The sequence below is a fragment of the Prenolepis imparis genome, unplaced genomic scaffold (assembly GCF_030444845.1).
Source record: "Prenolepis imparis isolate NDT839.2.m4 unplaced genomic scaffold, iyPreImpa1.0 SCAF_217, whole genome shotgun sequence".
Taxonomy (NCBI): domain Eukaryota; kingdom Metazoa; phylum Arthropoda; class Insecta; order Hymenoptera; family Formicidae; genus Prenolepis; species Prenolepis imparis.
Genome location: NW_028141375.1, coordinates 15,138 through 28,945, shown reverse-complemented (window position 1 = coordinate 28,945; position 13,808 = coordinate 15,138). Strand labels below are relative to the sequence as shown.

The following is a 13,808-nucleotide window of genomic DNA, read 5'->3' as shown; positions in this document are numbered from 1 at the left end:
ATTATAAATTATAAATTATATTATATTATATTGTAGATACATTTTTTTATAGATTTTGTCATAATGAAGATATTGGACAAAGTCAATTAATGTTAATTGGTCCATTTTTGGATCAAATCATTTAAGTTTACTCGGGATTTAAATCTCGTTTTGTTTATTTTTAAAATATTATTTTGGTCTGAATAATTCGCGAACTTTGTAGATATTTCGTTAAGATGTTTTTTTGTTTATTGATTATGTTTAGGCTCACTTATTTCAAATTGAAGTTAATTTATAATTTATAATTTCAGATTTTTGTTTAGTTTTATAATTATGGAGTTTGATAAAAAGAGGAAAAGGATCTTAATCATTAATTAAAGCTTGTTTGCTTTGAAAAGTATTTCTTTTTATTTAAACGCGTCGGTTTCCTTTTTTTGGGCATCTATTCAAAGATTTTTTTTAGGGGCGAGCGTGGTCTATAGAGGGCAAACATAGTCTATAGAGCCGAAGGTCCCGGGTTCGATCCCCGGTAAGACCAAAAAGTACATTCGCTCGTTCTCCTCTCGGAAGGCAATGGCAAACCACCGAGAGTACACCTTGCCATGAGAACTTCTCTAAGAATGTAAATAAAAACATCATTGGCCGTTCGGAACCGGCGTTAAATTGTAGGTCCCATATACAATCCACATGCCCAAACACATGTATATGAATTTCTTTCTTCAGAAGTCACTACACGTCGAACACGACGTTGGATGCAAAAGAATTCAAAGATTAAAATTTAAAATTCGATTGTGTAATCACTTGTTGCCACACTATTGTCAGCGACAACTGATGTTATTATAATATACCTTTCGACAGCGACAATTACTCAAAGTTCAAATTAAATTCTTTCAACATAAAAAAATATTCTTTCAGAACTGTTATTAAAATAAGAACTTAAAATAATACCTTCAAGGTGTATTCGTAATTAAAACGAATAATTATGATTTTATATCTTCTGACTGTGAAACATTGTATGTAGTATTTATTTCTACAACGTTAAATTTCACAGATCGACTTACTTTAATTCGATAATTCCGGATGATCTATGGAATATTATGCAGACTGCCGTAGATCAATTAAAAATTAAGAACTACAAATTAAACGTAAAACGAGTGATGAATATTTGGACTATACAGAAAGTACAGAAGTACTGTCCTGTGCTAAATGCGGTACGAGATTATTATAAAGATTACGTGAAAATATCGATAGACCAAAAATTAGATCAAACACCCTTTTTTATACCCATCACTTTTACTATGGAAAAGAACATCGATTTCAACATAACTTTGCCAAATATCGATTATTGTTTAACGGAGTCAAATCCCGAGTCAAAAATACCTATTAAATATAAACATCAATGGTTCATTCTCAACATACAACAAACTGGTAAATATCGTCACATAATAGTATTCTTTATTAATATACATATTTTTATTAAATTATAATAATATCCTTATTAATATTAATATTTTCTTTTATTATACAAAAAATCTATCTTTATTACATGTTTAAATTCTAATATATTTTTTTATAAAGATTAGAAATATATTTTTCACACACATTACAAGTAATAATATTCTTCTAAAGTATTCTGCAATATTGTTGTTAAATTTATACATTTTCAAATTCTGTACGTCGCTAAATTTATTGGAGTTTACTTCTTTTTCAATTAACGGCATAAAATAATTTTATAATTGATAATATTGATAAGAAGTTTGCATTTTTTACTATAATATACACATGTATAAAAATATTAATTTCTAATACAGCTTTACATGCTTAAAATATAAGAAAATAAACTATATATGATTCGAAACATTTTTTATTTTATTCATTCAAAAAAATAATCGATAAAATTTATTTGTTGAATACTAGGATACTATCGCGTCAACTATGATCCTGAGAATTGGCGAAGAATTGCACGTTATTTGAATTCTGAAAACTATACTTATACACATGTTCTCAATCGAGCGCAAATTATCGATGACGCGTTTCATCTTGCGATGGAAAAAAAACTGAATTTTTCTATATTCTGGGAACTTGCGAGCTATTTACCGAGAAGAGAGAAAGATTACATAGCATGGTACCCTATGATCAAAGCTTGTGAATACTTGTCGAATATTTTTGCAATTATAAATGTACCTGACAAGGATCTCCCTCCAGTACTCCAGGTGATTTACAAATTGTAAAGTTTATCGAAAATCGTAATAGATATTAGAGGTCAATACATACAAACAATTTTACATCGTAATTCTGATATAAGTTCTTGAAAAATAGAGTAATATGTAGTTAAAGAAAAACTTAATTACGTGCTAATTATACATGATAAATTTTTAAAGATAAATATACCAATTGTCTATTTTTTTTAGAAACCGGAAATAAGTAGCGTCATTATCATTACAAACAAACTCATTATTTATTTTTATCATTACTTTTCAAATCTACGCGACATATTTTATATACTAATAAACTATTATAAATTAAATACTAATAAACACGCAAAGAACATTGAATTTTTCTACAAATTTCGATACAATTTTATGCATTTTTTTTAACTGTCTTTTAATCGCAATAAAATTTTACAACTTTTATTTTAAATGAGATAATGTGATATAAATTTTGTTTTTATTTAATTTTGTTTTATCTTTTGTTTTTCTTATAAATTTTTGCTTGAAAAACAAACTTTTAATTATAACTTAATTTAATTCACAATTATCAGAATATAATATACAAATTTTAATTTGCGTAAAGTTGAAAGTGTAAAAATAAGCAATTAATTTGACAAAAATGATATTAAAGGAATTAATTGAAAAATAATTTATTACGTTAGAAATTTAATAGAATTTATTAATTCGGAGCTTATTTTAATCACTGACTGAAATGATATAATATATAATAATTGTGATAAATAAGAATGTGCATTTTTTCCTCACATATATTATATTTAATGGTATATAATCTAATAATCGAATAGAAAAATATATGTTTCAAATTGTAGGAAGTATTAGTGAAAATAAAAGGGTTGTTTGAACACAGAAATGAGCATATATATACATTCATATATAAATACGAGAATATACACGATCAAATGGAATCCGTCCAAGACGATTTGAGTAAATATTTAAAACAAGAACTCATAAAATGGGGATGTGTTATCAGTAATTACTTGTGCATAGAACTAGCCAAAAATAAATTGGAATTGTATGTAAAAAATTGCAATAGAAATAAGTAAGCTTTCTTTTAATATTAATTATTTTTGTAGATATTTTTCTATATCTCGTGTGCGCGTATGTAAGACATATTACGTTAAAGGAAATGCAATATAAAATCAAATATACATATATGTATATTATTATTGTATTGTATATAACATATGCCACATATGTTTCTTGTTTCTCTGATATAATTTCTGTTCGTATACACAGAAAAAATAATAAAAAGAAATAAATAAAGAGCAGTTATAAGAATAATTTCTAAATAGGTTTTTTCAATATGAAATAAATTTTGAAGAAATAAAAAAAAATGTTTCCTATATTATTTATATAAATTTATAAATTATATATACATATATATGTATATATATACTATAATATATTTATATATATACATTGAAATCTTTTTTAGATTTTTTAATACATTCGATTCAAGAAAATTTGTCACAATTAAAAGTTAAAAAATTTAAAAAAATTTTTTTAAGAAAATACAATACAAAAAATTATTCTTATAATTATTTATCCATTATTCTTTTTATTGTAACATTATTGTAACAGAGATTATACAAAAGAAAGAAAAATTTGCGGATCTATTTTATATATAATTATTTTATATATATTTATAATTACTTTATATATGAGTCTTTTTTATATATATATATAATAATTATTTTATATATATATATATATATATATATATATACATTAAGTGATAAATAGTGTATATAAATTCTCATATATAGCAAAAGTGACAGCTTATTGCGCATATTATTCATAGATTGATTAATTGTCCCCAATTCGAAGTTCAATTGCACCAATCTTTCACTTCGATGTTTAGTAGCTGTTGAGCATGCGAATTATTTTAACTCAAATTTTCTGATTTTCTATATAAATTTCGTTAAATAAAAAATAATTTACCCTGCAAGTTTTAAATAAAAATTAGTAAATTTAAACATATCTAGAGAAATAAAAATGTTTTAGAAATTACAAACAATTTATGTAAATGTGTCACAAACTTATTAAGTAACAAAAAAGATGAAATCAACAAAATCATTAATTTTTTTAATTCTTTCTTTTAAATCTAACAATTATATTATAATAATACATATATATTGTTTAAAAATTTTAATATATTGTCTGAATTAAATTAAATTTTAAGTTTTAATTTGATTACATAACATTGATTTTTGAATGTGTGACGTAAAATTAATAAACTTTATATACATTTTTTTTTAAATTAAAACTCTCTTTAGTTTTACGTATTATACAGTTTTAATTACACAAATAGTGTATTGTCTGCAATATATAACATTCAATTTTCTTCATGAAAAAAATCTATTATTAGCGTAAAGTATATAAATTAGAATATACGAGAATACTTTTCTTCGTAACTTCTTGGACCGAAGCTTAAAAGATCCTCCAAAATCCCTAGATTTCCTGACGAAAACGTTATGGTCATTCTCGTTAGCGTTAACAGTTTTAGTAAAACACATAATGTTTGTAACGTTTCTAACATAACAATTTTCTCTTCTTGTAGATATTTTTATACTCGATCGGCTTTCATACGATTCTCGACTATGACCAATGTTCCATGTAATCTTCAAAACGATTTAAATACCACTAATCGAATTGATGTTCCTCCATGTATCTCGATAAATTTTGAGTTTTCTCTTACTTAATAAAACTCTTAGTTGATAAAACTATTTCAAGATCGATTATAATGATTTATATAATCAAGCTATAAAACTATATAGTATATTTTCTTCGATTAAACTCAATGTACAATGTAACGAGTGTAGTATATTCGATTGTATCAAAAACAATAATATAAGCGTAATTAAATTTCGCAATTTTTCAAAATTTTCAAGTAGAAAAGCGATCGAATGAAAAAAAATATATATTATTATTTTACAAAATATTACTATCTAAATATTATTATTTCAAAATTAACTAACAAATCACCGCTTTATTAATATTTTTTGACAGAAATCAGCTATTTAAGACGTTTATTTGCTAACTAAATATTTATAATAATAATATATGTTACAGAATTAAAAATAATATATTTAAAATAATATGTTATAATACTTTAAACTCGATTAATATTTTTGACAATTATCAGCTAATTTCTGTGAAAAAAATATTAATCCAGGATAAAATATTATAACATATTATTTACAACATATCACTATTTTAATTTTTTTAACATATTATTTTACAACTTAATTAGCAAATTAACGCTTAAAATTAACACTTAAAAAACAGCTATTTGTTGCGTTTATTTGCTAATTAAATTTTCATATTAATATATTACATAAGTAAAAGTAATGTTTTAAATAATATGTTACAATATTTTGAATTGGATTGATATTTTTGACAGTTATAAACTAATATTTCTGTAAAAAAAGTATTATTCGCGGATAAGATATTATAGCATATTATTTTACAACATATTACTATCTTAATATTCTTATTTTTTATTATTATTTTAAAATTTAATTATCAAACTAACATTTCATTAATATTTTTTGACAGAAATCAGTTATTTCAGACGTTTATACGGATTTAATGAACGTATCAACGACGCACGAAAATCCAATACCTTAATTATTGATTGTATTGCATAAAAGTATTCAAATGGGATCTGCATTTAAGAACCTACGTTAATCTCTTTAATCATTATTTTAATACGATGTTTGAATTCGCTTGTTCGATAGCAGAACACAAAATTAATTGCAATAAATTAAGCTAGAAATTTTTGATTATAATGAATTAAATTTATATGTCAAGATCTTTTCTTATTTCAAACCGGATCTTACTTTAAAAATGCGCCTCATATAGGATATATATATATATATAGAATATAATTATTCGTGAAAACTGTTGGAATAAGTAACTGTTGGAAGAAACACTGAGTATCATCGATCAAGCTGAGAGAAATGAATCATAAAGAGAGGGCAGCAAATAAAGCATGATCAGATCGGTCTAGTCTGCGGAGTCAGTTACGATTGCGATTGCCACGAGAAAAGACAATGTTGCGCGTTATTTGATTCAAATAATATACTGTCATATAAACATCACACATCAATATGCACAAATAGTGGATTCTAAAAACATGCATAGTATACAGTATTCAATATGCATAAAAAAAGTAATCATAATTTTTTATATTTTTAGTGAAACAAGAAATTACAAATATCCCAATGTGGATAATATTTTTATGCTTGAATAGCGATGAAAGTGATAGAAAATCTAAAATTCTATAATTTTTGGATTGCTTATAAATTGTTCAATTATCTTTTCATTGATTATCTTTTTACGAAATATTAAAAGAAATTAGAAAAAAGATTTATTATTATCTTCGACAATCAAGTGAATCCGTGTTGCTTCGTATTGTTATTGGTTCCCATCGAAAAATTATAAAAATTACTATTTACTAAAAATTCCTTCATATACGATCTAAGATATATATATTGTGATTGATTATAAAAAGATATATTAAAATGTAATATTGGAAGACAGTAACGCTATTCGCAAACTAGATTCTAAAGAATTCATCGAGCTCATAATAAAGTATTGAGTCGATTAGATCAAATCTGAATCATCCATAGAATAAAAAGAAAAAGAATACTGGTGACTAAAAATTGAGCGCCAACATTCACCGAAGGAAGAGATTATTATATTTAAGATGAGATTATGCGTTTTATTGAAAAGCTTAATGCTGGTGAAAGCAGCTATCGCGATTTTGACAAAGAATCATACCGTCCCGGACAATCTTTTTACGCAGGTAAGAAATTTATTTTGCTTTATTAAAAAACAATTAAATGTTATTACAAGTAATTGTGCAGTTTATTTGAGTAACTAAAACGTGTAATATAATAATACTACATACTGTATAATAAAATAAAACTATACAAAAAACTAAAAAGTATGATGCAATGAGAAAGGATGTATAAAGCTTGAAAATTTTATTTTGTTTATAAATGGATGTATAATATAGTACAAAGTTAAACTTAATTATGACGAAATATTAAAACTTGACTGTATTATGTTTGTGTTTCTATTGCTATTTTTAAGAATAATAATTATTAATATTAATGAGATTTTCTGTTAATTTACCACTATTTTGATACATATATACATATATGTATGACACTTGAATTGAGTTTTACGTGATTTTTTATCAATTTGTAAAAGGATCTTATTTACTTTATTAAATATTTATAATTATTTAATGATATAATAAGACTTATGACTTAATTTTTTTTTAGCTAAATTAATTCAAAGAGATATCGTCATTTTTATGTGTCAAGGATAGTTACATTTGTGCTATATACATATAAAGGAATGTCGACTATATTGGTATAAGAAAATTCAAATTGTATTAATTAACTTTATAGGTCCAATAGTTAAATAAACAATATACGTAACAGCAATCTATTCCAATCTAGCTAATAAAAATTTCTAGATGTATATATATAATATTCATAGTGTATCCATTTATATAGCCATATGAATATAGATATCCATTTAAACAATTATATGTAGAATATGCACATATTCTTATATATAGTGATAATGTCAATCAAAAGTTTATGGTATCCTGTTTTCCAGAATTTGTTTGCGTTGAAAGATATAACCATAATCAAAAAGAATTTTGACAAGATTTTAAGTACAAAAATTTATATAATTTCTATAATCACACACAAACACATATAAAAGAGAATATTTTAAACATTTTGATTCTTGAAATACAAACATTATTATTAAAATTTTAATCATAACGGACGGATTATTAAAAAGTAAACACGTTTATTTTAAAAAGTTAACTAACAATCGCAAAAAACTAAATCATTAGCTATAATTATCAGCAAAATCGCTTCAGGAATCGAAGAGAGTAACATTTTCATGTATCACTTATTAAAAAAGGAACAATTATGAATTCTTATTAATTAATCCTTATTCTGCCTATTCTGCGTGAGTTTTTTTTAAATATAAGAATCATGTTTGATATTTCGCAAGAATATATGTTGAATAATAAGAATAAATATTTTAGAAATGAAATTACATAATATTTAACACATTATAAATGAGGAATGGAATTATAAATAAAAATATCTAGCAAATATTAATACAAAACAAAAAATTTTATGCTCCTTTTAGTTATTTCGACATATATATTATTATTTATGGTAATCTTGTTCATGTATATTTCTATATATACTATTTTATTTAACATTAAAAATACTGTGGAATTTTTGGCTTAGCTGCATTACTAATTTTTGTTATATGTTATATTTTATTAAGGATATTTCAGAGACCGAAAACAACAATCATCTCATTTTACACAATCTCCAGCCGGATCAGAATTTTTCTGATAGCGTAACTATAGAAAATAAAGTCGATGAAGTCGATGAAGCTACATTTGCAAATATGTCCATGAACCCAGAATCTATTGGTAAGATGCAATAAATGTATAGAACGTTAATAAAAAATTTACAAAAAATTTACAAGTTGTAAGTATAATGTAAATTCAAGTAAGAGTAAAAATTAAATTAAAAATATTATCAAACAATTTTCTAATAACAAGGATAATATAAAATTCATTCTGTCGAAAAAAGAGAAAAAATGTACACACTGTATGTAAAATATACACACTGTATGTAAAATAAAGCAAAATTTAGAAAACACCATCAATTTCATTATTATTCTTGTTTGTTTTAAATCAGTCGCAAATAATGTACCTCTGATTTGTGAATCAATAGGAAATTTTAGAAAAGTGTTTAGCACTTTATTGGAAGTTTTTTTGATTATAACTTAGCAATTACTTTTCTAACACAAGTCTTGAAATACATACACACACAAATACACAAGGGTTTTATGTTATTTCATTATTTTAAAAACTCGCTATGTTAATTTGGTAATATATGTTTATTTTTCTCTATTTTCTTTATTTTCATTATGCGTTAAAATATTTTTTTTTTTAATTTACCGAGATAATCAACTTAAACATATTAATATGTACCATCTTAAAATCTCTAGGAATAATTCCGAGCGGGCCAAGAGCATTCGTAGAGTTCAATGGATTTCTCAATGAAAAAATCAACATTTCTGTGACATTCAGGTGAAGAATCAAAGTTTTCAGTCTATATCCTTTATTTCTCTAAAATTTAACATAGACATATACAATAAAAATATTAATTCTGTTAAAAAATTATTAAATATGAAAAGGCTAAAATTTGTCTTACAGATGGAACCAACCTGAATTTGCAAACAAAGCGATACAAGGATATACCGTGCAATGTTGGTTCATCGAGTACCTAAAAAAGATTCAAATCTGTGACGAGAAAACTATTTTAACTACATTGGAGTGCACAGAGTATAATCTAAAACCTAATACAACGTACTATTTTCGAGTACAAGCGCATACTAAAGCTGGTGCTGGTCCTTATACAGATTTAATGAACGTATCAACGACGCACGAAAATCCGATACCTCAATTATTGATTGCAGTGAATAGTACTATTGCAATATGCGATCTGGATTCAAGAACCTACGTTAATATCTATAATATCCCTAATGACAATTTTATTTCAAGAGATGTCGCTTATTCTATAGCAGAACATAAAATTTATTGGATCGAGTCGATTAGTAATGAGTTTGAGTATACAAAAGATTTAATGATATGGGATATGAATACAAATAATATTACAAAAATAACTAGCCTTAAAACAAGTTCACACAATCTCTACATCGATTGGATAGGAAGAAATCTATATTGGATGGAATATAACGACTCAGCGAAATCCATTATAAAGCTGGACTTAACAATGTGGCAAAATGGCATAGTCAAATATGATAAGATTTTGAGCAGAGAAAATTATTTTTATTTAACTATACAGCCGTCTATGGGGTACGTTAACTTTTATTCACTTAAAAAAATAAACACTTTTGTGTCTTTCAGTTAAGAATCTATATTATTTTCCAATTTTGCAGTAATTCACTATAATTTTGTAATAAAGATAAAGAATCATAAAATTATTAATTATCATAAAATTGTAAGATCTTAAGTTTATAATTTTTTTAACTTCACGTTTAAAATTATGTTTTATAATACACATATATAATAATATATATATTTTCCAGATTTTTATACTGGATAGAAATATTTGATGCAGAGTCACATATACAGTATGTAATAATGAAATCGGATCTTGACGGAAGAAATGTACAATCTTTTTTAAAAACCGATATGACCTTTTATCCATACAATGTATCATTATTAGAAATTTATTATCAAATAAAGCTTGACATCACAAATACAGAGGAGCCAATAATATACTGGCTAGAAAAACACGAATTATTTGTGGCGAACATTAAAATAAATAAATGTAATTCAATTTCAATCGCTGCAATTGGCACGGAGTTTCTGCAATATTTTATAATTGATGAAACAAACATTTATATAATTAAACTTAATGAAAATGAACTCATTTCTCATATTTATATTTTAAAAAAGAAGTATGCACTTGTCGACAGTGAAAGAAACGCATCTAAACACGTGAAAATAATAAAAAACACGGATGACTTTTCTCCCATAATAACGTTTGGTAAATCATCCTCCTTACAACCATATCCTCGGAAGGAATGCCTTATACCTGATGAAAAAATTTATAATATTACAATAATAAAAATAACAGCGAACAGTATTGTTTTGAAATTTAATACGACAGAATCAACTCGCAAGCACAAATGCAAAAACAACATACCAACTCCTAAATATATCATCTACGTAAGCTGTTTGAATAATAACCTTAATAACAAGTTCGATGAATTCTATATGCAGACATACGAGCGGCATTATGAAATTCAGAATTTAACACCGTTTACAAAATACAAGCTGAAGCTAGCTGTGAGCAATTTTTACTCTGATCAATTATCGACGAAACTGCAATTCAGCTCGGAAGTAATATTGAAAACTAACGTGAGCAAGCTCAATGCACCGGAAAATGTAACGGTTCAGGTTCTGACGCCAACTACAGCGGCAGTTTATTGGATGCTACCCACGAAACTGAATTGTGAGACAGTAACTTATAGAGTATATTGGGAAACAATTAACTCGGGGAAAAGCACGCAACCGATAAAAAAGCCATTTATTAATAATAAAGTTGACAACAAATTTTTTACAATAATTCAATCGTTGCTACCAAATCAGAAATACTTTGTGTATGTACGTGTGTATCCAGCCAACTACATCGATCTCTATAATGACAGTTCGATCAAAATCGTATACACGTACTCGGAACCGAACAATATAACTTTAAGCGGAGTTAGCATAAACTATATGAATATTTCGTGGATTCCTAGCGTTAATTTGACGATCCATTACGTACTGGAATACAAAAATGATGCGATTCAAAAGTGGCAAATCGCAGATAATTTTGAGACGAATAATAAGACAGTAACGTATTATATAGAAAACTTGCTACCGGCAACTTTATACAAGTTTCGTTTGATACTGACATATCCTGAGTACGAGAACTTTACATGGCCATCTGATGAAAGATTTATTTTTCAAACACTTGGTAAGCAAATATGATAATATGTAGATATTTTAATATGATCTGTTTATTTGACATGCATATAAATGTATTACAGAATTTTAAGAATTAAATATTTTTAACGATAAAATTATAAGTAGAAATATTCAAATAAGACAAGAAAATTAAAACTATATTTTTATGTAACAAAGGTGATGATTTGATAATTCGAGCTACGCAATATAATCTAACATTGATGTTAAGCCTTGTTGCTATCGTTATTGTAATCTGCATCTGCTACTTTATTTATTGTTGTAAGTATTTGATACGCATTTTTTTAATTACAAATTATGATTAATGCAGTAAGTAGAGAGATTTTCTAAAAAAAAGTTAACTTGTTAAAAGAGAAATATTTAAAATTTGCAATGCATAATATTATTTAAATATATTATAACTTTATAATAGTATACCGACAACGCAAAGAAGGTAACGAGGCTTTGACTAGGATTCAACATGAGGTACCTATCGGAAACGTTCAGCTCAATGCGCTATACAGTCCTGCGTTGCAATTTAATCCAAATAAATGTATGCTGACAAAAATCAAACGTGAGCAAATCACACTAACGAAAATCATTGGCAGCGGCGCATTCGGAATGGTAAAATTTTTGTAACGTCATATTTTAAGCCATTAATGTTTAGATATAGAAATGAGTAATACACATTTCTTTGTAAAAGTTATATAAATCAACTTTTTAAAAGAGATAGTAATACAATAATTTTTATTAGACATGCATATGCATTTTATTCTATTTCGTTGAATTACTTGAAATAAAACGAAATATATATGTTTAATGTTATATGAATTTAAATTATCTTTTTTTTAATATAAGTTACATTAATTTTCAACATTTCGCAGGTGTTTAAAGGGAACGTCAAGGATTTAGAAAAACCGAAATCAGAGACATCCGTTGCCATAAAAATGTTGGGAAAGTGTGCTTCCATGGAAGAAAAAAAGAAATTCTTGCAAGAGGCTAGGCTTATGAATCACATTAGACATGAAAATGTGTTAAGACTGTTAGCTATCTGCTTAGACGAGGATTTTCCATTACTCGTGTTGGAATTAATGGAAAGTGATCTGCAACAATATTTGAGAGAGTGTCGAATATTCCAACCTTCTGATTCACACGCTTTGCGTCTACACGACTTGCTCGCCATTTGCGAAGATGTTGCGCGAGGCTGTTGTTATTTGGAAGAGCTGCGCTTTGTGCATAGAGATCTCGCGTGCCGAAATTGCTTAGTGTCTGCGAGAGATCGTGAGAATCGTATCGTCAAAATCGGTGATTTCGGACTTGCCAGAGATATTTACAGGGATGACTATTACTGCAAGGTAGATATAATTAATTAAAAAAGATAAAACTATTTGGAAGTATTTTTCTATTGTTGCGTCTTTATAATATTATTGTATATCTTTAAGATAAATTGAATTTAAGAAAAATTAAAACTATTTATATATTTTCATATATATTTCTCCAATATTCATTTATGTATATAATGTATAATGCAAAATATTAGTAAACGTTTTTTGCTTAAGAATACTTATTTAAAAAATTGATAATTAAAATAGAAGATTTAACTTTATTGAAATTATATTTTAGGAAGGAGAAGATCTGCTTCCTGTTCGTTGGATGGCACAGGAATCCTTAGTGGACGGAATATTTACTTCTTATAGCGATGTTTGGTCATTCGGAGTACTAATGTGGGAGATTACATCGTTAGGTGAGCAACCTTACTCTACCAGTACTAATCTCGAAGTGATGGATTATGTACGCACGGGAGGCAGATTGCAGATGCCTCTCAACTGTCCATCCTTGTTATACCAACTATTGCAACGTTGCTGGTGTGCATCAAATGACAGACCAAACTTTAAATTTTGTCTGAACAATATTATAGCTTTAAGAAGCCACACAGAAGACGCAATATTGAATTCGACGCATCAATGAATATTATATAGCCGGCAATTAATTAATTGTTTGTA

The 13,808-nt window shown here is 26.1% G+C and overlaps 1 protein-coding gene across 1 annotated transcript; it reads left to right on the top strand.

Annotated features, from left to right (window-relative positions):
* The first annotated feature begins 6,510 nt into the window (after positions 1-6,510).
* Positions 6,511-13,773, top strand: LOC145948041 (proto-oncogene tyrosine-protein kinase ROS-like). Its single transcript, XM_083057808.1, has 9 exons — positions 6,511-7,020; positions 8,541-8,691; positions 9,276-9,357; positions 9,484-10,146; positions 10,380-11,818; positions 11,986-12,087; positions 12,239-12,429; positions 12,690-13,160; positions 13,429-13,773. Exons 1-9 carry the CDS (start codon positions 6,922-6,924, stop codon positions 13,771-13,773), a joined length of 3,543 nt encoding a protein of 1,180 aa, XP_082913934.1. The 5' UTR covers positions 6,511-6,921.
* Positions 13,774-13,808: the final 35 nt, after the last annotated feature.

Excerpts from the sequence above, each read along its gene's own strand:
- LOC145948041 (XM_083057808.1), top strand. The coding sequence starts at position 6,922 with ATGAGATTATGCGTTTTATTGAAAAGCTTAATGCTGGTGAAAGCAGCT. Across the intron at positions 7,021-8,540 it reads CGGACAATCTTTTTACGCAG|GATATTTCAGAGACCGAAAA; the intron begins GTAAGAAATTTA and ends TATTTTATTAAG. Across the intron at positions 8,692-9,275 it reads CATGAACCCAGAATCTATTG|GAATAATTCCGAGCGGGCCA; the intron begins GTAAGATGCAAT and ends TAAAATCTCTAG.